The sequence below is a fragment of the Harpia harpyja genome, chromosome 20, assembly GCF_026419915.1.
Source record: "Harpia harpyja isolate bHarHar1 chromosome 20, bHarHar1 primary haplotype, whole genome shotgun sequence".
Classification (NCBI taxonomy): Eukaryota; Metazoa; Chordata; class Aves; order Accipitriformes; family Accipitridae; genus Harpia; species Harpia harpyja.
In genome coordinates, this window is record NC_068959.1 from 8,421,113 (window position 1) to 8,443,571 (window position 22,459).

The following is a 22,459-nucleotide window of genomic DNA, read 5'->3' on the forward strand; positions in this document are numbered from 1 at the left end:
CCAATCTCACTCTGCTGTCCCCAGCCCTGTCACCCCTCTGGCTGCTCGGCCGAAGGGATGGCTGACACGGATGCCGCACGTCCGCCCCTCCGCAACCCTTTCCCATCCCCGATGACCTCCCTGGGGACAAAGCATGAACATGAGCCCTTTTAGCTGCCGTGTTTGTATACACAGACCTGCTGCTGACACAGATCTCTTAATCCCTCCGCCTGTGTCCCACGGACCGTGCTTGTACAACGGTGGCCACGGCTGGGTGCTGGCACTGCAATTTACTGAAGCCCTTTTACCTCTGACTCGCTGATCAGCTGCTGACAGGGTGTTATTGGGAGGCTGCGGTGGGCTCAGCGGCGGTGCCAGCATCCTGGCTAAAGGGACTGTCCCCAGCTTGACTTGGTGGCACCAGGACAGGCTGGCGGGTGGTGGGGAGGACCAGTGTGTGCTGCTCTGTGCTTTGGCATTGCTTTGCTTCCCGTTTATCATCTCTCCCACTCTGTGGGCTTTCAGCTTGGAGGTGGAGGTGGCTCAGCTCACGATTCAGCAGGCTGATGTTTCCTTTGCACCAGCAAAATATTTGGGAAAGCAAACACAAAGCTGGCGAGGCTGCGTGGGAGTTACAGCCAGAGATCCCAGCTCACTGCAGGGCACAAGAGGAGAGGAGGGGACGCTCAGAGCAGGCTGGAGCCGTGGACTTCCCTGCACCCTGGCTGCTGGGTGCACGGGAGAGCGGTACTGGTTGGTGAGGGACTGTCGGTACAGGACAGAGCTCTCCCCAAAAGACGGCGTGGGGAGGAAAGCCAGGAAAACGAGCTCAGCACGGAAACCTCCCTGCAATGGGAGCAGGGATGGGAACAGAAATGCGTGCAGCGGGGGTAGATCCTCGTGTCACCAGGAGCACGACAGCCCTGCGCAGCACATCTCCGCAGTTAAAGGGAGATCATTTAGTCACACCTGGGGGTCAGGGAGAGCCAGACATGGAGCTGCCCCCACTTCAGCCCCTTTGTTTATGTGCACGATGTAGCTCTTGGTCACAGAGAGACTCGCCGTCCCCTCCCGGGGTCCTTTGCCACCCGCGGTGCGATGGCTGGTGCTCGGGGCAGGCAGCCAGGCTGGGCTGGGTGTGCGCAGACCCTCTGCTGCGGGTGATGAGAGGAGACCTGAACTCCGTGCGGGAGAGCCGGCCAGGCAGCTCGGCCCCACCATTTGGGACTGGCTCTTGGTGGGGTTCCTGCCTGGTTCCTCCTCCTGTGGTACCCCCGTGATGCCCATCAGAGCCCCAGCTGCTGGCTGCTTGTGCCTGGCACTGGGGTCGATGTGGCTGCCAAAGTGGAAGGAAAGCATCGAAGTAGGATGCCCGGTGCCCTCAAAAGTTGGGGACAGAATTCAGAACTCTTGCATACAAAATAACAAGAAGGTTTTAACTTTTCTTCTCGCTGTTTCTCAGTTCCCTAGCTATCTGAGGAGGAGAAGAGCACCTGTCGCATCCGTGCGTATCGGTGCAGCGCATAGATCCTAGTGTGCTGCCTGCCAGAGAAACACCTGGCAGCGATGTAATTGTGCTGTGGGTCAGGCTAGGATTTGAATGGCAAAGCCCAGGGCTTTGCTTTGACTGCAGAGGGGTAAAACAATATTTAATTAACTGCCAGCCACTGAAAGGAGCAGGAGTCCCATGGGAAAAGAGTGAATTTGCGGCTGTGCATGGCGGATGGTTTTATCGTGAACGTACAACCTGCAAAGGGAGCAAACCAAGCTTCTGGGAGCTGCCTCTGATTTAGTATTTCATAACTTTGGTGGTTGACTCCAAGCCTTTTGGCTGTTAATTATCCTCAGGTGCTTAGAGGAAAATATCACAGCAATTCCACCCATAAATCTTACTGATTCTCACCTTGAGTCTTTGGGAGCTTTTAGGGCACCTGCACAAGCTGCCACCGCTTGAATTAATTGAGCTCTGTAGAGCAGCTGCTGGCTGGTGCCTCCTTGCACATCAGGCACGAGGCAGAAAGAGGTATGTCCCCAGCCAGCTCTGGTGCAAGGTGCTGATGGCAGAGAAACACGGGCTCCCGGGACTTGCAGCACATTGCCAGCACGCTTCGTTTCTCCGTGGGAATGGCACATCCCCGGCTGGGCTGAGCCAGGGGCCTCTGGGGCTGCTGTGGGCAGTCGGGACCTGGGAGGGACGCATCTGAGGCACGTCTCGTCTGAAGCACGGAGAGCTTAAGGCATTTTGAAGAAGGATGCTAGAGCATTTATACCTCATTTCTCTTTGTAGAAGCGTCTGAAATAATTTTGCTGAAATTTCTGATGGCAGAGCGGTGGCACAGAGGGTAAATATCCATCGAAGAAAATATCAGCCTTGGTGGCCAACTTATGCCATGTTTTCACGAGCACCTGGAAACTGAAATGACTTAGGGGACATGTTAAGCAACCTCGGGCTAATATATCTACAGCAAAATACACACGGTGGAAATTCTGGTCTAGAGGAGGTATTGCTCTCTACAGCCAATGTCATCAATAACTAGGAAATGGGGGTGTTTTCAGATTTTTTCTTGAGCAGACAGGGTTATTTACTGGCTTCAGGAGAGTCCTACAAGAACTGTGGCTTTTGGATGAAAAGCTCATGATGATAAAAGCAGTTATGTATCATTAGATATTCCCCTCCTCTAATCCACGTATTAAAACCATGCAAAAACTGCATAGCAGGCTTCAGATTTTTAATTACAGGATATTTACTCTCATTTAAATCTAACTTCTTAATACCAGGCAAATCCATGCGGTGCGCTCTCGACACAAATATGTTTGCAGCACCACTTCCCAGTGGGCAGAAGATGGGTGGAAGCGGTGAGGGGCCAGCAGCTCCGCAGAGCTGATGGGAGCTGGTTTCTACCCCACGCATGGCATGAGTGCCCTGAGCAGCACGGTGCCTTCGGCTGGGCTGCAACATCAAACCGCCGAGCCCGAGCCCTTGGGCCGTGGAGTCCTGCTAAGCGAAAGCACTTTTTAATGGAGATGTAATGGAACTCGTTAGTATCTGCTGTTTTATTACGTAGGTTGAAAATTACTTATTAGTGTGAATGCATTCACTCTTCATGCTGATCGTTCATATGCTTTGCTAGAAGGGTTCAAGCGCGTTTATCTGAGAGCCAGGGAGTATCTTCCATCTCTCTGGATGACACGGCCGCAGATGATAGAAAAAGGCTATGGGACTGCCTGTGAGCACTCGGTGTGTTCTCATCCCCTTGCCCTGGCAGGAGAAGTGGAGAATCTGCTGCACCGGCTGCGTGTTGTGCTTTCGTGCATGGCCCCTTTCCCCAGAGCAGGGGCGCGAGCTCTGGGGTTAAAAATCTGGAGCAAGGAGAGGTTAAAAGCTGGGTTAGAGAAGGAGATGTTGGAGGAGGTCTCTCCGGGAGAAACCTGCAGGAACGGGCGCTTTCTTCTGGTTCTGAGCTAAAGCGAGTTGAAATGCCAGTATGTGGGGTAGTAGAATAAAAGGTTTGGGTGTTTAGTTTTAAAAGTACTCGAGTCCTTTGTGATGGCCACAATGTGCCACTAATAGGTGTCTGCTGGGGTTGGGAGGCACGTGCCATGGCAGGGTGACAGGGACTTGCTGGCAGCCTGCCCTCGGCCCCACTCACCGCTGGGGCTGCAAACTGGGACTGGCATTGGGGCTTCCATGTCTTTGTGGGAGAGTACCTGATCCAAACAGAAATGGTTGGGTTAGAGTTTCCTGATGAGGATCCTTAGGGTAAGCTGGGTATTTTTCAGTGGGAAGCTGTCAGGTTTTCTGAAACTGAAAACTCCCAGTTCAATCTTGGGATTGTAACTGGTGGGCCAGAGACCTAGGAATGGTTCTGCACCAGCATGCCACCCTCTTCTCGAAGAGAAGTCGTTTCTTTTCTAGGAATAAGCTCTGGGTGCCCTTTGAAAAGCTCTTCCCCCATGGACGCTAGAGGTAGTCCTGCAGTTTGGTCAGTGATGCTGCATTTGCAAGTCCCTCGGGAGCAGGACTACGACAGCCCTCTGGGGCGGCTGGGTTCGCTGGAGGGCGGCACTGCAGGGCCGCTGCAGGAAAATCTGTCCAACCTTGAGTGCATCGTCCCTGACAATGTTCCAGCCTGGCAGGATTCACAAATCAGGAACAACTACATAAATAAGTCAAAGCATATGACTCGGGATAGGAAGTTTGGGCTTTTCTTGGCAAAATCCCCTTTCTCTTTTGCAAAGTGTTAAAGGTGCCTGAGCCTTAATATTCTGCCATCCATGTGTAGAGCTTGGGCTTTACTCACCTCACCAGGGAACAGCGTGACCGGCACTGGCCGGCAGCGAGCAAGCTGCTCTGGATGTGCTGGGGAGAGAAGATTCCCTTTGGAAGCACGCTCCTGCTCCGAGCTGACTACAAGGTCGGCACAGCCCCTGGATGCAGAGAAAAGAGATGTGATCAAGAGCGTGCTGCAGCCGCTGATGGGTGTTCAGTCCTCAGGACCAGACTAGAGCAAAACTGTAGGAAACACGTACAATGGTGACCTCCTGTCCCCAGCACCAGACAAAATTAGGCCAGTGGAACCTGAGAAAGGGGCTGAGCTACCATCCGAACAGGACGGTGGAGCTAAGGGGTGTATCAGTCACATGGGCTGCTTTGTGCTCCCCCCCACGCACACCCCTCGCTCCAGGCCACTGAATTAAAGCTGTTCCCAAAGTGAAGGTCAGGACGCCGGGTGAGGTTGCCAGACCGGCAGAAGCGAAAGTGGGGATATTCAGGGCCAAGCAAGACCCAGAGATGCTCAAAGAGGTTACCGACCACCATCAAAGCATCTTTAAACCTCCAGGCCAGCATCAAAGCAGCCAGGCATCTGTGATAAGTATGCAAGCCACGCTTCAGTCAGGGAGAAATAAGTAAGCTGTTGTACACGGGGCAGGGGAGCTCCTGCCCAAATCACTGCTCGGCAGAGGAGTTTCCCGGGAGACTGCTTCCTCGGAGCCTGCACAGGGCCAGCACAGGGCTGGGAGGCAGCAGCCGGAGCCGCTTGGCATGGCCTGGGCAGGCCCGGGGACGCATCTGGGGTGAAGGATGAGGCGGAGAAGCAGGCTTGGGGACGACGGTTAGGTGCTATCATTGAAATTGGGGAAAGCAAAGCTGGATTACTTCCCTGTGAATTGCGCTGCAGAAATGCAGCGACTTCTTGGCTGCTTCTCAGCAAGTCCCTGGAGCTGAGGAGCAGGATATCCCAGTGCCGTAGACGCTAGGCAGAGCGGGGGAAGATGGGTCCAGCAGAGGAGTGGGGCGCGCGGAGCTTGTTAGACACGGCTGGTCTGTTTACATCAGCTGGAGTTGGCGCACACTCAGCTTCCCTTCACGTGAAGGATGGGTGTTTGAGAGCTGACCAGCCAAGGCGATTTGTCCCTACGGCTGATGCAGAAAGGCTGCACGGACACTTCCCTTTCTCATTTATTTTCTAGCATTTATTTTCTAGCATTTATTTTCTAGCATTTAAAACACTGCCGAGGTTTGGCCTGGCTGGCCACCGAGTGAGCGTGGACAGTGAGACTCGCGCCGCTCCCTCCTGCCCGGCAGCTCTGGAGCCAGTTTGGCTCTCAGCCACCGCAGGCTCCTTCCCGCTCACGTGGCAAGCGGAGCAGCGTCCCGAAGGGACCGAGAAGCAGGAATGCTGTGCTCCGGCTGGGGGACAGGACGGGGACCCCGCTGGGCTGCACGTCCTCCGGCTGCAGCCGCCTTCCTCAACCAGCAACGGGCTGCGCTCCCCACCCGAGGACCCGCTCCTAGCGAGGGTAAAGGTGCGAGCCTGGCTGGCAGCGAAGGCGGCCCGAACCCATGGGAGCCGTGCGGCCCCCGAGCAGTGCTTGCGACCCCCCAGCAAATAGGGGGCTGGGCTATACGGAGTAGAGGACGCAGCTTGTGTTATTGCAACTCAGGTATCGGCGCATCCCCGCCGCGTATTCAGCCAGGCAGCCAGGCCAGCGGCCAGCTCTTCTGGAGTTACATATAAACTTCCTTTTGGAATTTTACCGACCAAATTCTTCAGTGTAGCTGGGATGCGGCACACGCCGGCGGTCCCCGAGGCTGCGGCACACGGGAGTGCTCTCTGAGCCAAGAGGTTGGATACCGAGGGACGCGGAGAGCCGAGGTGGTCTCAGCGGGGCATCCCTGACAGCCTGAGGCTCCCTCTGCGGATCCGCCTGACCCTTGACGTTGTTGCCCTTCCAGATGGAGCGCTGGGCTCCTGTTTGCCTCGCAGCCTCTTCTTTCCTTCTTACAGCTCCGCTGTGAAATCAGCTTTTCATCCTTCTCCACGCACCGTCAGCTGGGAGCTACATCTTCAGTGCCCGGCCACGCTGCCGGCTCTCCTGCGGGGTTTGCACCGATGTCTCCCGGGGGCTACGGGACACGCCGGGGCTTCCAGAGGAACCTTTCTGGGGAGAAGCGGAGCGGCGTGCTCGCTGTCCCGGAGAAAAGGCCGGGAGAGGCTTGTTATGAATAAAAAAAGGCAGCGACCAAGGGGCGCTGTGAATTCGACGGGTCATAGGCAGCGCAAGCTGCCTTTGAAATGCGTGTAGCTCGTGTGCGTTTACACCCGGGGGTTGGACCCTCGTGTCTTGCCGGCCCTCGGAATTAGGGGACAAACACGGAGGACGTCAGCGAGTGACATCCCATCAGCCAGAGATCAAACCTCCTTGGACCGGGGCTCCCGCCGGGCTCAGGACACGGGAGGGGGCTTCCCCAGGACGGGTTTATTTCCCCGGGACACGCGCCGAGTCCCTTCCCGCGCCTTCCACTGCAGACCAAGCCACCCGCGGCCGCCCGCTCCGTTACCCCGGGCCGCGGGGTCCCCGAGATCCCTCGGCTCCGGGTTGCAGCGGGCAGCAACACCCCCGCGGCAGCCGTTGCTCCCCCCGGTTCACACGACCAACACCCGTCCCGTCCCGTCCCACGCTGTGTTTCTGCAGCAGCGGAACCCCGAGCCGGAGCAGGGCCTCTCCCAGCCGGCGGCGAAAGCCACGGCGGCGGAGCCTGCCCCCAGCGCGGAGGGACGGGACCGGGACCGGGGGCCGGTGCGGACCCTTTAAGCACACCCCCCCCCCCCCCCCCCAACTCCGCCGCCGCCACCCGCGCAGCCGGGCGTTGCATCAGGCACGTGCGCGCCGCCGGCCGGCCCGCGGGGGCGCGCCCCGCCCCGCCCCTCCCCTTCCCTCCCCTCGCCGGCAGCGCGCGCGGGCCGCGGCGGGCGCGGCGCGCGCCCCCGCCGGCAAGTCGCGTGGTCCCCGCGCGTCTCCATATTGCGGCGGCAACGCGTGGGGGGGGGGAGGGAGGGGGGGGGCGGGGCGGGCGAAGCGGCACGGCGGCGGCGGGCGGCGGCGGGGCTCGGGGGCGCCGCGTGCTGAGGGGAGTTCCCCGGCGGGAGGCGGGGGGCGCGCAGATGGCGACGCAGGTGGAGGCGCTGCTGCCCGGCGCCCCGCTGCTGCCCGCCGAGGAGCGCGCCCTGGTGCTGAAGCCGCCGCAGGACGGCGGCCGGGAGAAGGGCGAGCCGCCCATGGGCCCCGACGGCGGCCCCGCGGCGCCGAGGCCGCCCAGCGCCAAGCAGCAGAAGGAGGAGAGCAACAACCAGGAGAAGGAGAGCCTGCTGAGGGCCGGCGGCGAGGCGGAGGACGGCGGCGAGGCGGGAGGCGCGGGGCGCCGGGAGTTCATCGAGGCCCCGCCGCCCAAGGTGAACCCCTGGACGAAGAACGCCCCCGCCGCCGCGCCGGCGGTGAACGGGCAGTCGCCTCCAGGTGGGTGCCGGCGGTTGGACCGAGGTTGGGGGGTGAGGGGGGGGGGGGGTGTCGGTTGCGCCGCCGACCGCGCCCCGGCCGGCCGCGCCATGCGGCACGGCGTGGGGACGGCGCCGCGCCTGCGGCCTGCCGGGGAGCGGGGCCGCGGCCGGCGTGAGGGGAGCGCGGCGGCAGGAGGAGGAGATGGAGGACGGCGGGGGGGGGGGGGCGAGGCGGGCGGGGGGGGGGGGGGATCGTTAGAAGTAGGAAGCGGCGACGCCGACCGTGGCCATGAGGCGGGGAGCGCGTGTGCGGGGGAGGGGAGGGAGCGCGGCCCGGCCCGGCCAGCGGCCATGAGGCGGCGGGGGAACGGACGGACGGGCACGCTGAGGGCCCGGCGGCGGTCGCGGGCGCTCGGCGGCCGAAGGCCCTGCGGCCCTGGCGGCGGGCACGCGGCGCCCGCCCCGCTGCGAGCTTCCCCCCCCCCCCGCTCCTTTCTCCCTCCCCCCCCCCCCCCCCCCCCCCGCTCCCAGCATTCCGCCGCAGCGCAGCGCAGGCAACGTGGTCGCTTCTCCGGGCGCCGCCAGCGTGCGGCTTCCCCCGGGAGCGCGGCCCGGCCCCCGCCGCTCCCCGCCACCGCACCCCCCCTTCCTCCTCCTCCCCGGGGCGGGGGGGGGCCCTTCCCCGGCCGGCGGCCTGGCGTTGCCCACGTGTGCGGCGGCGGCTCCCCCCCCCCGGTGCGCAGGCCGCGCCGCCTTTCTCTGCCGACTCATGGCGGCGGGGCCGGGGGGCTGCGGCGGCCGAGCGCGGCTCTGCCCCTGCAGGCTTGCAGCCGTGGAGAGAGGTTGTCAGCAGCGAAGAGTGCTCGGCTTGGGGGCGGTGGTATGGGGGGGTCCCCAAAAGGGAGTCGCGTGGGGAAGCGGAGGGGCGACGCTGTCCAAAATCGCGTTTGTAACCCGCTGCTGTCGTCAGCAAAGGCTGAAATTGCAGAACACCGTTTCCTCGGAAGTTGGGATAGGTGCTGCTTTTTACCAGGAGGGCATCGCTTATACCTGCTTCAGGTGAATCGGTAGTAAGAGGAAAACACGGAAGTTTGCACTAAGCGTCTTGTTTGGGAAAGACTCTTTAATTTTTCCGGCCTGTCGCTCTTAACTATAAAATTGCACCGCCAGATATGACATCAGATTCCCAGTTACTGTATGTGTTAGTGTTTTGCAAGATCTGTTACTGCCTAGCATGATGATTCATCGGAGGGATTGATCTTTGGAAGATGGACAGCTCTGCTATTTCCACCTGGAAAGCTGTCATCTTAATGGGGAGTATAGAGGAGAAGTTAACTGTGGCAGGTAAAAGTCCACGTTCAGATTGTTTGGTGGTTTGTCGTTGTACACACCAGCATAAGCAAAGCATAACGAAATCCAGGGCAGCGTTGCCATCTGCGTTTGCCTCTTGCGGTATGACGTAAAACCGGTCACATCGCTCCTTCGTGCAAAAGCTGCACTCCGTTGTGCTGCCTTCTCAGGTAACAGTCCCTAGAAATGAACCAGAAGATGCAAAAACGCAAGATTGAACGTTCCTGCTTGAGGCTCGTGTCTAAGGCCCGTCCAGGTTCGTTACCGGGCCCATCGCAAAGGTGGGTGACTCGTCAAAGTGAGCAGACACGAGGCAGTCTGGCCAACACAAGGAGGGGGCCCTTGTGACTCCTGAGATGATTTTTTGAGGGAGAGAGTGTGTCAGTAGTGTGTCCACCCTATGGTAGGGTAAGGGATTAGTGCTGCAACACTCAGAATTTTCTTGGGCCCGGCACAATTGTCCCGGTGTTCCCAAAGGTGTTTAAATAATGGAATTGGTTAGTGGTGCGTTTTGGGATGCTTGGCAGCAGTGACTGGTTCCTGCAGTGCCCCAGACACTGCTGTTTGGCTCTCCTCTCTTGGGGCATTGTTTCTTTTGCTGCCTGTTTGTTAGCAGAAGAGAAAACGTGTAAAATAAACATGGCTGGCGAACTCCCACAAGAGGCAGGCTGGCAGCTGACATTGCCTGGTGGCCCTTCGCCCAAGTACCTTCTTGTAGAGTTTGTAGGCTCCTGTTGTGTCTTTGCTGCTTTGGGTGGAGGATTTCTTTCGGCAGATGCTTACAAAAAAAAGATCTGGAGCGTGAGTTTGTGTGAGAGATGGCGCGGGTGAGGTGAGTTGTCACGTTGCAGTGACCTCCAGGAGGGTCGCCTAAGGAAGGTGACTCCTCTGTGCACTTGAAGCGGATTGAGAGCTTTTAAACTGTGGCAAGTCACTGCTGGATGTTTTTAGTTTTTCAGCAGAGCTTAGAAAAAAATGGCTCACGATCCAGCAGTGTTCCCAGAGCAGTGCTTGTGTGCTGGAGATACTAAATGTTTCCAGCCCTGATCCTGCCAGAGGTAGTGAGGAGACCGAGGACCCTAGTTAAGGACAGCTCTGTAAAGATAAAGGGAACCCTCTATGACTTGTTTTACAGGCTTTGAAAGCCCTCATTTTTTATAATGATTATATTAATTATAGACCCATAGAGCAGATTTAATGGACAAGACCTACTCCCTAGGTGTTCACCCATTCTGTAATGCTCTGTGTTGGGATTGGTGCTTATAAAAGTAAAGGCATTGAGCTCTGGCTTAGGGAAACAGCCACCTTCAAGATCTTTGTGAGTTTCTGCTGTCTGTGTCGGAATATGGATAGGGAAGAGCTTAACAAATCCGCCTCTGGTTGTTTTGATCTGTTTGACTCGCTGCAGCTGGGAAAGTTGAATGCATTGGGGGGCTGATGTAGGGACTGAAGGACAGTGACCTTTCTTGATGGATTAGGATTTATCTTCAGAAGTTGCTGTCTTGCCTACCTGCCGCAGCATTTTTACACTCAAGGGTGGCAGTGAGATCTGTAATAGGGTGTTTGAGTAAATGTTTCTGCTTTTTCAGGAAGGAGGACTATCGAAGCAAAGCCTCTCCTTGCTTCTTAACCCCTCCTCCCAAAAGCACAACGGCGTGGCAGTAAGTGGAGCAACCATTAGATCGAGTTAGACAACAGCGATACTGCTGATGCTGTAAGCCAAGGCTGAGGCTCAGCTGGAGTGGCACACCAGAAAATTTTCCTGGTGTCTTGACAAGATGCGTGTTACATTTCTATTGGTGTGCATTCCAGAGTCAGGATACAAGAGAGCAGGGAGGATCCTTTGAGTCCTGAGATAACATGTGGTCCTGTCCTATGTGGCGAGGCTTGTACTTGACACGGCTTACTGCTTGTGAGGGACGCTGGCAGAGCTGGTAATGATGCCTCATTTTTACTCTCTAATGATCTAGTAACGAGGTCTGTGTGACTGTCCCCTCGTTATTATGCGTTCTCTTCTTATCATGTAAATAAATGCAGCCAGCAGCCTGACTGGTGAAGGCATGATGGTGGTGTGTGTGTCTGCTGTAGTGAAGGAAACGTTTCCTGGCAAAAACAGCTTTGCACTTTTGGCCATAAACCAAATTCAAAGTATTTTCTCAAATTCTTCTATAGAGGAGAAGTGTGGCTTGCAGTTGAGACAGCTCGACCTTCTGGAACATGTTGTACTCCGCTGTGCCCTGCACCAGGGCTGGTGCTGATGCAAGCGTTGGTGCAGACAGGTGTTAACAGCACCCCGTTTTGAAAACCTGCTGGATTTATTTCAAGAAATGTTGCATCAAGGCACTCGGCGCTTCTTAATTTTTAAAGCCATTTACATCTTGGAAGTAAGAACGTGCAGGATTTAATGCCTGGCACTGCAATTGCCAAGCTTTGCCTGCACTAACTTTTATGCGGGTTTTCATTCTCGTTGCAAATGCTCAGCCAGGAGAAAGCAGCGTGTTTCCTAGTGGAGATGCAGGTGGTGTTTCTTGAGTAGAGTTTCTTGCTTGCTCTTTGGCAGATGCACTGGGCAAATAAGCAGTACTTTCCAGAAGGCACACCTTAGTTGCTAGCAGCAAGCACCAGAGGTTAGCTGACTATTGTTCAGAGAGTGCACGTGTTGCTTTATGCCAGAGCAGAGCCTGGGTTGGCTACCGGTACTGAGGAGAAGGCAGGGGAAGATTCATTAGCTTCTCACCCCTCGCTGACTAACTCCCCCTAGGGCTTTCCTTGAAACCAGCCTCCAGTGCAGGAGATAAAATGTATGGGAGGCTTATTTTACCTTTGGCATTTCTTTGCGTTCCGAGTAGATGCACGCATATGCCTGCTTGGGTATCCAGCTCAGTAGTGCTGCACACACCTATTTCCAAAGTGTTGGGCAATTCTCGCTCTGTCGCGGCACGTAATTGTGGAGCTCTCCTGGCTGTTTGTTGCAACAGAGCTGCTATCGCAGCAGGAATCCTCCCCCCCCTCACCCCGCCCCAAGTTTCCTCTCTGAAATACTGTTTTGTTCTGATCCCACAACTTCACGTTTGAGTAACTCTTCCCGTCTTGTTGGGGAGAATGAGGGTAACTGGAACTCACTGCTCCAAAAAAACGTGAAGCTTAGCGTTTTCCCTCCCCCACATACCTTTGCCCTTCAGCTTTGCGCTGGACCTTTGCCCTGTTCTGCACTGTTTGTTTCGGGAAGGCTGGGGAATGCGGTGCAGCTCCTGAGAGCTGACTCACTGGCCCTGGTTGTTGGGCTTCAGCGCTTGCTTCTGCTGCGACCTCCAGTTCCAGGTTGCCAGGTCCGAGGCGTCGCTGGAGGGTTCTCACCAACCACCTCCTTACCCTCACAACTCTTCTTTTAAGCTGTTTATTGCCTGTGGTGCCATGGGGTTTCCACTGGGATTGCATCTGGCGTCACTGGATTGGGTAGCAGAAGGACTCGGGTCAGATGTGAAGACAAAGCAAGTGCAAAAAGCAGGGCTGGGAATGGGGGCACTGGGGCTGCAATGCTCTGCTCTCCCTTCCAAATTATAACACCTGATCCTTTCACTGTGCTCAAAGAGTGTGAAATTATGCTCAGGGGAACGCCAAATGCCGGCTTGGATAGAGTTAGGTTGCTGTTTGCATACTTGAAACTACTTTGTAATGAATCTCCAACACCACCTCAGTGGTAGTGCTTGTTTGGCTAAATAAGGAATGGGCATTTTAGTAGAAAGCTGTGCTGTCTAGACCAGGTTGAATGTTTTAATCCTTGCAGTTACTATGGCTGCGAACAGCAAGGGTTTAAAAAAAAAAAATCTTAATGAAAACTTAAATACGCTTGAATACTGCCAGAGGATTGTGGTGTCCTTTATGGTGTTGCGCCTCTCGGAGGAGCTCTGCTCCCATCTCAGTAACCAGGTAAACGGAGTTATGGTTGCCTTGCTGTAGATCTGGCAGATGACCGATAGGAGAGCTGGGAGGGCTTTTTGCTCTGCTCTTACCGTAAGTCCAGTTGGGAGTGGTGAGCTTTGTTCATTCCCAGCCACGATACACATTTATGTTACGGTCTTTAAAATATTATTTATCCTCTGGTTGTTTTTGCATTGGAACCTTTGCTGAATTCCTACCAAGGGCTTAAGTCTCCATGCTGCTGGCTTTGTCAAATCCCTGGCTCGCTGTGCACAGAGGGAGCTGAAGGACAGAGGTGGTGCAACTTTGGTGATACCTGCAGGGCTCTCTCATGGTGGTAATGCTGTCTAGGTGGAGCTTTGCATGGGCAAGGAGTTGTCTCCTGGGGTTGGGTAAAGCTCTGGGTACGCTGTGTGGATGTGTGGTCTCTGGCACGGCCAGCTCTGCATTTGTCCCTTCCTTCGCTTGAGACTGGACTTCAGTTCCAAACTCACTCTGCAGGTCCAGGTGCTTGTTAGTGATCTTCGAGTGGAGTTGGGAGACTTTCCTCCTTGCATTGAAATAACTGGCTAATCTGAACATCTAGTAGCAAATGATACAGCTGCACGACTTGAGCTGGTCAAAGGAGAGGTAAAAGAAAGGCTTTGAAGAAGCTAATGCCGTGCCGCGAGAACTTAAATCAGCTACTGGTGTATTTAGGCAACAATAATTGGCGACCAGAACAAATGGGAACTGAATTTGGCCTTGAATAAATCAATTACCAGACTTCTTTGTGGGGAGAGTCCTGAGTCAGGGTCGGTCTGGATTGCTTGGCTGAGAGGAGAAGTGGGCGCACACGTGAAGGTCCCGCAGCCATGGAGTAAAAACCGGCACAAGGCATTTGGTGAAAATGGGTTTGCTGGTGGTAATCCTCATACTGTGCAAGATACACATTTTTGGGGGGAAGGGTTGTGGAAACGGTGGTCAAGTGAAGTGTCAACATGTTTCTAAACAGAAGCTCATCCTGTAATTGCAGGTTCCCAGAAGGTCCTCTTAACTGAACTTTCCTCTATCAGAGCATGCATTTGTGCTACAGTTTGGGGGGCTTCTGTGGACAGGCCTGGGTGGATTGCCTTTTCTGAGCAAATTGGCGCATGATGTGTTGTAGCCCTGCTGGTTTCGGTATTGCACTGGGCTGCCGGAGCCAACCTTAGCAAGTCATCCAGCCCAGCTTCAGTGTGACACTCGCTATGGATTTTGCCAGGGTCAAGAGCATTTCCTGTGGCATTAAAGCTACGTGTGCTGGGGGATATTCCGCTGTGACGTGCAAGGAGAGGGAGGAAGGGCTGTGAACTGGCTGATTTAATACCTGCATTATCAGTGGTTTACCTTCAGTGTCCTTCTGGAGCAAAGCTGACTTAGGAGCAGCAGCTTGCCTTGACACTTCCATGGGTTATAGCACTGTACAGGAACGCGCAGCGGGCTTCAGTGCTCTGCTGTTGTTGTGATTTTATTTTTCTTTTTTTGGTTTTGAGTCACCCTGTTCCTTTACATGGTCACAAGTCGGAAGGATTGGTAGAGATCTCTGCTGCGGGTAGCTTGGGGCTGATGGTGTGTGGGAGGTGACCGTGGTGGCCCTGGCTGGGTTGGATGCTCTGGCATGACGGGTGAGGTGGAAGCCTCCATTTGCTATAGAAATAGGCAGTGGAGGTGGCTGTTGGTGTGATTTGAGGTCTGTCGGTGCCGCTCAGTCACCAGAGGTGACACAGGCACCCTTTCTTCGCTTGATCTAGAATATGGCACTCCAGTTCCCTCCGGAGCGTGCATGGCATGCACAACGTGCTGGCGGGCACAGCTTGCCCCCACCTGCGCTCCTGGGGGCCAGGCACCCCTTGAAGTGGCTGGAAGCAGGTCTGCAACCTGCTGCATTCGCAGGCAGCGCTGACCCCTGAGCTGGCCACACGCCCGCAGGTGCTTCTCTCCGCTCGCGACTTGCTCCCCAGAGTGGCCCTGGCCTCCGAAGGGGCTCAGGAGAGGCATCCCTGCCCCACGAGGAAGGTGGTGAAGGAGAAGCATCTCTGGTGCTCCACAGTGTTACGTGCTTGGTCTCCGGCAGGCTCTGCAGAGGTCCCTTGGTGATGGTGAGAGCGGCAGCTGGGGGGGGGGGGGCAATGGGGAGAAACAGGGTCTCGGATGGGGCTTGTGAACCTCACGTGTCCTTGACACACGAGCCAGAGTTAAATGGTGATTGGAAAGCTGGGCGGAGGGGGGGCGCGGAAATCTGCTGCATGTCCTTCCCGCTGGGCAGCGGTGCAGCCGGAGGGGCTGTGTAAGCCTGGGAGGGCAACGCGAACGTGGGAGCCTGGTGCCGCTCCGCTCTTCCCTACCCAGGTATGGGGGTGCAGCCCCGGAGGCCGGGGGGGGTGGGAGGAAGCAGAGTCCATCCCGAGAACACTGCTGAGCACGTTTTTCCAGCTGAGCGGCAGCGTGTGCCGCGCTCCTGCAGAGTGACTCTGCAGTCTGCAGGGCATGGCTGCGCGCTGGAAGGGATCCGCCGGCGAGAGGGGGGGGCTGCTTACCTCTTCTCCTTTCCTGGTAGTCATTTGACTTCTTTGATTCGGCTGCTGGATGCATGCGTGGAGAGGACAGAGGGTTTTCAGGGCTAGATAAGTTAGGTTTTAAGAAGTCTGAAACACAGAAGAGAGGTGAGTTTTTCCTGACTAAATATGTGGGGAAACAAGTATGAAATGGGAAAAGCCACAAAAATGAGGAAAGGGTAGAGTTTTGTTGATGGGAAAGTAGGAGAAAAGGTGTGTGGGGAGATTGGTGTCTTACCTGCCTGGTAACTTGGAGGTGCTGCCAGAAGGTGGGTACGTTGCTAAATACTTAGCGCTGTCTCTAAGCGGATTATTTGTAATATATATTCAGCCTTCACACTAAATCACTCTGCTTTTCTTTTTTCTTTATAACTGCTTTTGAAAGCGTCTGGTCAGTGGTGCAAATTATTAATTTACCAAATGTTAGTTACCAAACTATCTGGCTTGTGCACTTACAGATGATGAAGCTAGTGATGGAATGAAATAGTGAGAACTTACAGCTAATAAGAAATACTTAAATGTTTGATAAGCCAACATTCACTTCACTTCAGACTACAGGAAATTAATTTCTTCAGATTCTCCAAGGTCAGATCTTCCATTTTTTTTCTATTAAATGTTGCAAAAGAAGCACTGAGTTTATTCCTGCAAGACACTTAGGATTCTCACTACAATAATGTTATACTTTTACTGTAGCCCTTCCAAATAGTCACAAAGTCCGCATAGCTCAAGAGCAATGTCTGTTTATGTCAGCTCTCCCAGCCTCACAGAACAAGCCTACTGAACATAAAGGCTTGACCATAATAACAAATGGCAATGCTCTTGGCCTCATCTAGCACAAAAAGAGATATTTAAAGGAGTGACTGAAGAACTTCACCCTACCTGTGTCCCTCCAGACAGGCTCACGTTGGCAAGTCGGCTACAAGGCTGTGCAAGGCAACAAGTAAAGGCAAAAACAGAGCAAAGAATTAAGTGTAAAGAGTGACACCAGTATGCGTGATGCTGAGAAATTATGTGACACTAGCTGCAGATATTGAAATGTGGAGAAGTGCATCCCAAAAATGTTGTTGGGAGGTTTTACTCTGACTGAAACAGAAGTGATAGGATATTTGTGCACAAGATCCCACCCAACAAGACAGAAAAGCAAATCATGGAGGTGTCTCCACCATGTGCTCAGATGACAAAGCATGAGACTTTGCTGGCTGTAATCATATTAAATTTCACTTCCCAACTCCCAGCTAAACCTTGAGAGCTTGGGGGAATACCTAGTATGATCTAACGCATCTTCTGAGTGCTCAGAAATCCTCTGCCACTGTAGAGGGTCTGGCACTGAGCTGAACGGAAGGGGGACTGATTTGTTTTGGCTTCCCAGTCTCAGGTGAACTCTTCTAACTCCCCTTTTTTTAATCGGAGAATGACAGGTGTGACATTTGCACACTGTGCAGGGAGGAATTTGCTGTAAGTGACCTACGTTTTTCAAATGTAAAATTAAACCTCTAAGTAAAAATGTGAAGATGATTTGGAAGAGACGTGGCAGATTACAGGCAGACAACCCTCTTAACTTCAGTTGGAGCTGAAATCTGAGTTGATCTAATTAACAGCAGAGATATGGAACCAAGCAAGGATGGAGTTTGGAGGGTGATTGGAAAAGCTGTGTGTTTGATTAAAACCAACCAGATAGCCTGGACTGGAGGAGGGGAACATCTCAGACCGTGAGTCTGATGATTTCTAATTCAGTTAAGAGATTTAATTATGTTGTCTTCACTGTGCTGCCTTGTGTATCCTACAGACCCCCTGCTTGGCCCTCTGCCCGCAGCTCTAAGGTGGAGAGCACCTTGAATTTTCAGTTCCTGGGGTTTTCACAGGGATTTATGGCATCCCTGCCTGATGTTACGCGGCATACCCATGATACTGGGGCATTTGAGGAGGTGGGGGGGATCCTCTTTCATGGAGAGGCTGGATTTCTGGCTACAGCAATGGATTCTCCTCTGTAGGGAGAAGGATCTGTCTTGCTCACTGCTTATTAAGCTGTCCTTAGGCAAAGCTTCGCTGTGGTGTCTGAGACTGCCTGCCCTTGATGTGCACGCAGAAAAGCGTGTTGCAGAGCAGTGTCCGATAACCCCGTCGGAGGGAAACGCTATCCTGTATCGGTTTTCACAGCGTGGGATCCAGTTGGTTTCTGGGCCGCACCAGAATGGTTCCTGTATTTCAGCAAGAGTCTGACATGTTAATTTTGCTTGATCATGCCTGAAATTTTACTGCCTGTTCTTAAAGTAGCTTAAAGAACAATTTGGGGAGGGTGACTGTGATCATTGGGCCCACACTCATGTAGGATAGATCTCCTGGAAGGCTGGAGGCTTCCTGGGGTGTCACTTCAGGTTTACTGGTGATTAAAGATGTGAGGCAGAGAGCTGGGTCACCAGCTGCTTCACGGGAACAGTAGTCAGGCACCTTTAAGGTGCCTTGGACTTCTCTGCAGCTTTTCGTCTGGTGCATGAATAGGATTGTTAGGGCTTGCAGTTGGAGCAGCAGCGCTTTGTTCCTTGTCCATTTTGGAGATGGGGGGAGAAGGGGTTAATGGAAGTGAACACCCAGTGTTTGTTCTCTCCAGCGCAAGCACTGATAAGTGGATGGGAGAAAAAACAGCCGTGACCTTACAGTTATTCCTTGTGTGCCTGTGCATATGCGAGTGTTGGATTTGCAAGACTGTTTGGAGACCTCTCATTTTTTCTGGTCAGGCTGACCAGATGCATTCCCCAGAACCCTGTTGGCATCTCTGGTGCTCGGAGAAGAGACCTGGACCCTCTTCCAAGCAGATCTCTGAAAGGTGCTTTTGCCTGGCACAGTGCCGGTCCCACTGGTGACTGTGTCTTCAGCCAGAGTCACAGCCCTGCTTGGTCGGCTCTGCTCCCCTTCTTTCTGGAAGAGACTGAATGTCAGCATTAAGGTACTAATTTTGTGTGTGGTGTGAAGTAAAGCTAGGGAGCTATCTCAGACAGATAATGCTCTGATTTTGGAGGAGGTGATTTTTTTTCCAGGGGTGTTCCTGTTGCAGCTCGGTGATGCTGGAAATCTTCATTGCTTTTCAACTACATGAAGTTGGCAGGGGCAACCCAGCTGAGCTTCACCAAAACCATGGTCATTTATACACTGAAAACCCATTTCAAGGCTTTGTTTCCATGTGGTCTGTGGGAAATCAATGTCACAGCTCACACTGGCTGCAGCTCTTCAGCCTCTTAGTGTAGGTGGTGGGGGTGTCTGAGAAGGAACCAAGCCTCTCCTCTGGATGGAGAGCAGAAAACCACTTACCGGGGGTCTGAGGATCTGGATACCCTTGCAGAGAAACTGATTGTGGAGCTGGTAAATGCTTCTGTAGCTTTTTATCTTTTTTTCTTGCGCAGACCTTATGGATGTGTTGGGACCTAACCAACATCAGGTTAGGGTTGATCAATCTGGCTTGGATCTCTCACCCATCTCAAGATTCAGCTTCTCTTTGAGGGGTAAAGATACTTCTTGTTACAGTAGCTGAGCATTGTTAAGAGGCATGGGAGGTGTTTGCCCAGACCTAGCGGCTGGGGAGGGTTGGTAAGAGCTGGGTGGCTGAGAGCCGGACCCTCCCTGAGCCTGCTCGGCAGGTAATGAAGGAGGGGAGCAGGAAGCAAGCAAGATCTCAGGAGGGATGTAATTGGCCATGCTAATCTTTGGGTTTGGGGTTTCTTGCTTTGCTACTTTTTCCTAGCAGACCTCACCCCCTTCTCTGCTGAGTGTTGCTTTGAAGAGGCCTGTAGCTATCTCAGGAAGCTGTGCAGGCACTACCTTGGCCTCTGAGGGGGAGCCAGCTGATACACATTTGAGCTGAAAAGTTGTCTGGGGATGGGGAAGAGATTCAAGTGGCATTGGTCTCTTTGCAGCAGACACTGGACTATGTAATTTGGACCTTTTCCCTGCCTGTGCTGTTTGCACTGTGAGGATTGCAGTCATAGCCAGAGGAGCAGAACTGAGTTGTCCCTGCCGGGTGGCAGGTCAGGTTAGGAGGAGAGATCCCTGGAGATCCTGCTGTCTGCCAGCATTTCCCTTCCCCATCCCTCTCCTGGGCAGCCAGCGCAGCCCTGCAACTTTCGAGCCATTGCGACCGAGTTCTGGTCACGTCTCTGCTGCCGAGTCCCCATGTGACCTTGGAGAGGTCATTTTTTTGCTGACGTCCCAGTCTTTTGTCTGCAAAATGTGGAGGATGATTTAGTTACGACTTCATGGGTCGAAAGCCAGAACAAATCAGCTGGTGTCTTCCTATAGCAGTGGCAGTGTGGATGAGCCCTGTGTCCCGCTGGGAGTGGCTGAGGAGCATGGTATCTTGTACGCTCGTACCTGTGCATGCGGAGGAGCAGCCCTTGCTCAGCACACTGGTGCAGTGGTACCAGTCAGCGTGCTTTCGTGACCGGCAGGTGCCATAAAGCACACTGAGGTCCTTTTCCCCCCAGTTTGGAGAGCAGAGTGGTAATTGCGGGGGGTGGGTGGTGGGGTGCAAAGAGCTGGTTCTCGTTGGCACTCTGCCTGCGGCTGTGCTGCCCCTCTCGGCAGTTAGAGCTGCGGGTTGCTGTAATAACGAGTCAGCGTTTCTCTTGCGTCAGGGCTAATGAGCTGCTCTTCAGCTGCTGCCTCTTGGGCCCTGCTGGGAAGAAGCAGCATCCCTGCCTGAAGAGGGGTGCTGGTGGCAGAGGGGCAGGGGACAGGCAGTGGTTGGTGGGGGTCCCTTCTCAGCTGTAGCTCCTGAGCAGGGAGAAGGCAGGCTTCCTGTGAGCAGTTTTGGATTCGACACTGAAGCATGGCTGGTGGAGGAGCCCAGTTAGCAGCGTGCTTCCGCAGTGAGCGGGGGGAGCAGCGGGGGGGATATGTGGGCTCGTAAATGGGGTAGCCTTTCTGGATCTGTCCCAGATACCTGAATAGCAGCGGTGGCCAGATAGTCCCAGGGGAGGGGGTATGTGTGTGGATGTATCGGCTTTTCTCTTTAAATGCCCCATTTTAGCATATGGTCTCCTCCTGTGTTTAAAAATACCATCAGGCAAAAATTGGGATTCTGTATCCACCCCTCAGCACCACTGCAAATAAGGAGGACTGCCCTCAATTTGGTTACGTCTCCTGGGCTTTTTGTGCAGCAGCTCTGGGTATTGGTGTTCAGAGCAAGCACCTCTGTACCAGGTCTGCACCCTTGTGTGACGGTCCTGAAAGGGATGCTTCACGCCTGTCCCGACATCCTGACGGCTGTGACACGCATCCTTGACCTCCTCCTCCTCGCTCCTTCCTCCACCCCCCTTTGGTGATCACAGGGAGATTCGTGAAACGTGGTTTCCGCTGAGATACTGTAGGCTGTATGGTTCATGTACAGAGCTGAGGAGGATGGTAAAGGGCTTGGGAAATATCTGGCTTGGCAGAGACTGGTGCAGCGATGAAGCGATCATTGGTTCCCGTGGTGATTATAAACCCTCTGTTTAGACACCAAGTCTTTCTGGTTTTGGGCCCATGCTGAGAAGCAAAGTGTCTGCATGCTAGAAGGGGAAGGAAATGTGAGACCACAGGGCCCAAATTTCTTGGGTCTTCCTTGCTTGCATCGTGATACTGTTACTTCTTGCTCCTTGCCATTTGACTGCCTGGGGGTTATTGCGTATAGGCCCAGCGTGGCAGGCTGGATTTGGCTGGGAGGTGCGGTGCAGGCAGGGGCAGAGCTGCCTGGCTCCAACATAGGGAGTGCCTGCTGCTGGGCGGGTAGTCAGTCGGGTGGTGGAGAGCTGCTGCGGGGCATCCTCTGCAGCATCTGGCCTGCGTCAGGATACCCGGCATCGGGGTGCCTTGGGGGGAAAAGCAGTGTGTGTGGTGGGAGGAATTGGTGGGGCTGGTTCGCTGGCTTCGGCTTTCCACGTTGGGACTTTGCTTGAGCAAAATCCCAGCCTGGTCTCTGTGCCTGGGTCCTTCGTGTTTGATTTTTAATCTTGGGAGCGCTGGGAAGGGAGCTGACCTGGACAGGCAGCCTCAGTCTGCAGTGTGCTAGACGGGCTCCTTGGAGAGCAGCCCTAAGGGTTTATCTTTGCCCTGCCAGCCATGTGTGCTTCTGCCTCCTTCCCTACCATGGCTTTCTTGGGAAGAGAAAGTGCTGCCTGATTTAGACTTCTGTTGGGCACCTCAGGTGCTGCCCTTAATTGGTAGGCTAATTTCTAATCTAGTCACTTGTGCTTGCAAGGGGAGAAGGTGTCCCAAAGGGTTGTTGTGCCTGGGAGTCCCTGACCAGCCCTGCCTCATACGTGTCTTCCCAGCTCATATGTGTTGTCCCAGCAACCCTATTTTTCAGAAGAGCAAGTCCTGCAGACTGATTGCTCTGTGTTTGGTTTTGGTAGTGGGGAAAGCTGCCTGCAAGCCCAGCACTCTGGGCCTCTGCCCTGGAGAGCTTGGAGTCAAATCTGTGTCAGTTGTAGGTGTGATGAGTTGGACAAGCTCAGCCTCTCCCAGACAAGAGGGCTGAGGAGTGGAGGCAAGTGTCCTTCCTCAACAGGAGTTGCACTGGCAAACCTCTCAAGGTGCATGTGAGCAATATCTGCCCCGGTCATCATGCATGGTCCTTGCTTTCTACTGACCTAAGCAACTGAGGTGCTTCCACTGCGTTTTTAGGAAATGTGGTGGCAAATCTGCTATCGAATTGTTGTGGTTTCAGTGGCTGGTTGTGCAGATGGCTGGCCAGGCTGCAGCATGCATTTGATGAAGAGTTGGTTGGACAGCATAGCAGGAATGCAAACTGGAGAACTGCACCTGGCAGGGCTATAGCAAGGGGAATGTTTGCCAAGGCCTGTAGTTCTTGGCTGGCACAAA

The 22,459-nt window shown here is 54.4% G+C and overlaps 1 protein-coding gene across 6 annotated transcripts in view; it reads left to right on the forward strand.

The window, feature by feature from the left end:
• Window positions 1-7,364: 7,364 nt before the first annotated feature.
• The window catches only part of LARP1 (La ribonucleoprotein 1, translational regulator), a 48,828-nt gene continuing 33,733 nt past the window's right edge, over window positions 7,365-22,459 (forward strand). For 3 of the 6 annotated variants that reach the window (XM_052772195.1, XM_052772196.1, XM_052772198.1), the window contains exon 1: window positions 7,367-7,779. In XM_052772195.1, coding sequence (XP_052628155.1) covers window positions 7,428-7,779 — 352 coding nt within the window. In that variant the 5' untranslated portion in view covers window positions 7,367-7,427. Of the gene's footprint in view, window positions 7,780-22,459 lie in introns of all 6 variants that reach the window. The other 3 variants (XM_052772200.1, XM_052772199.1, XM_052772197.1) reach the window with 3 other exon arrangements.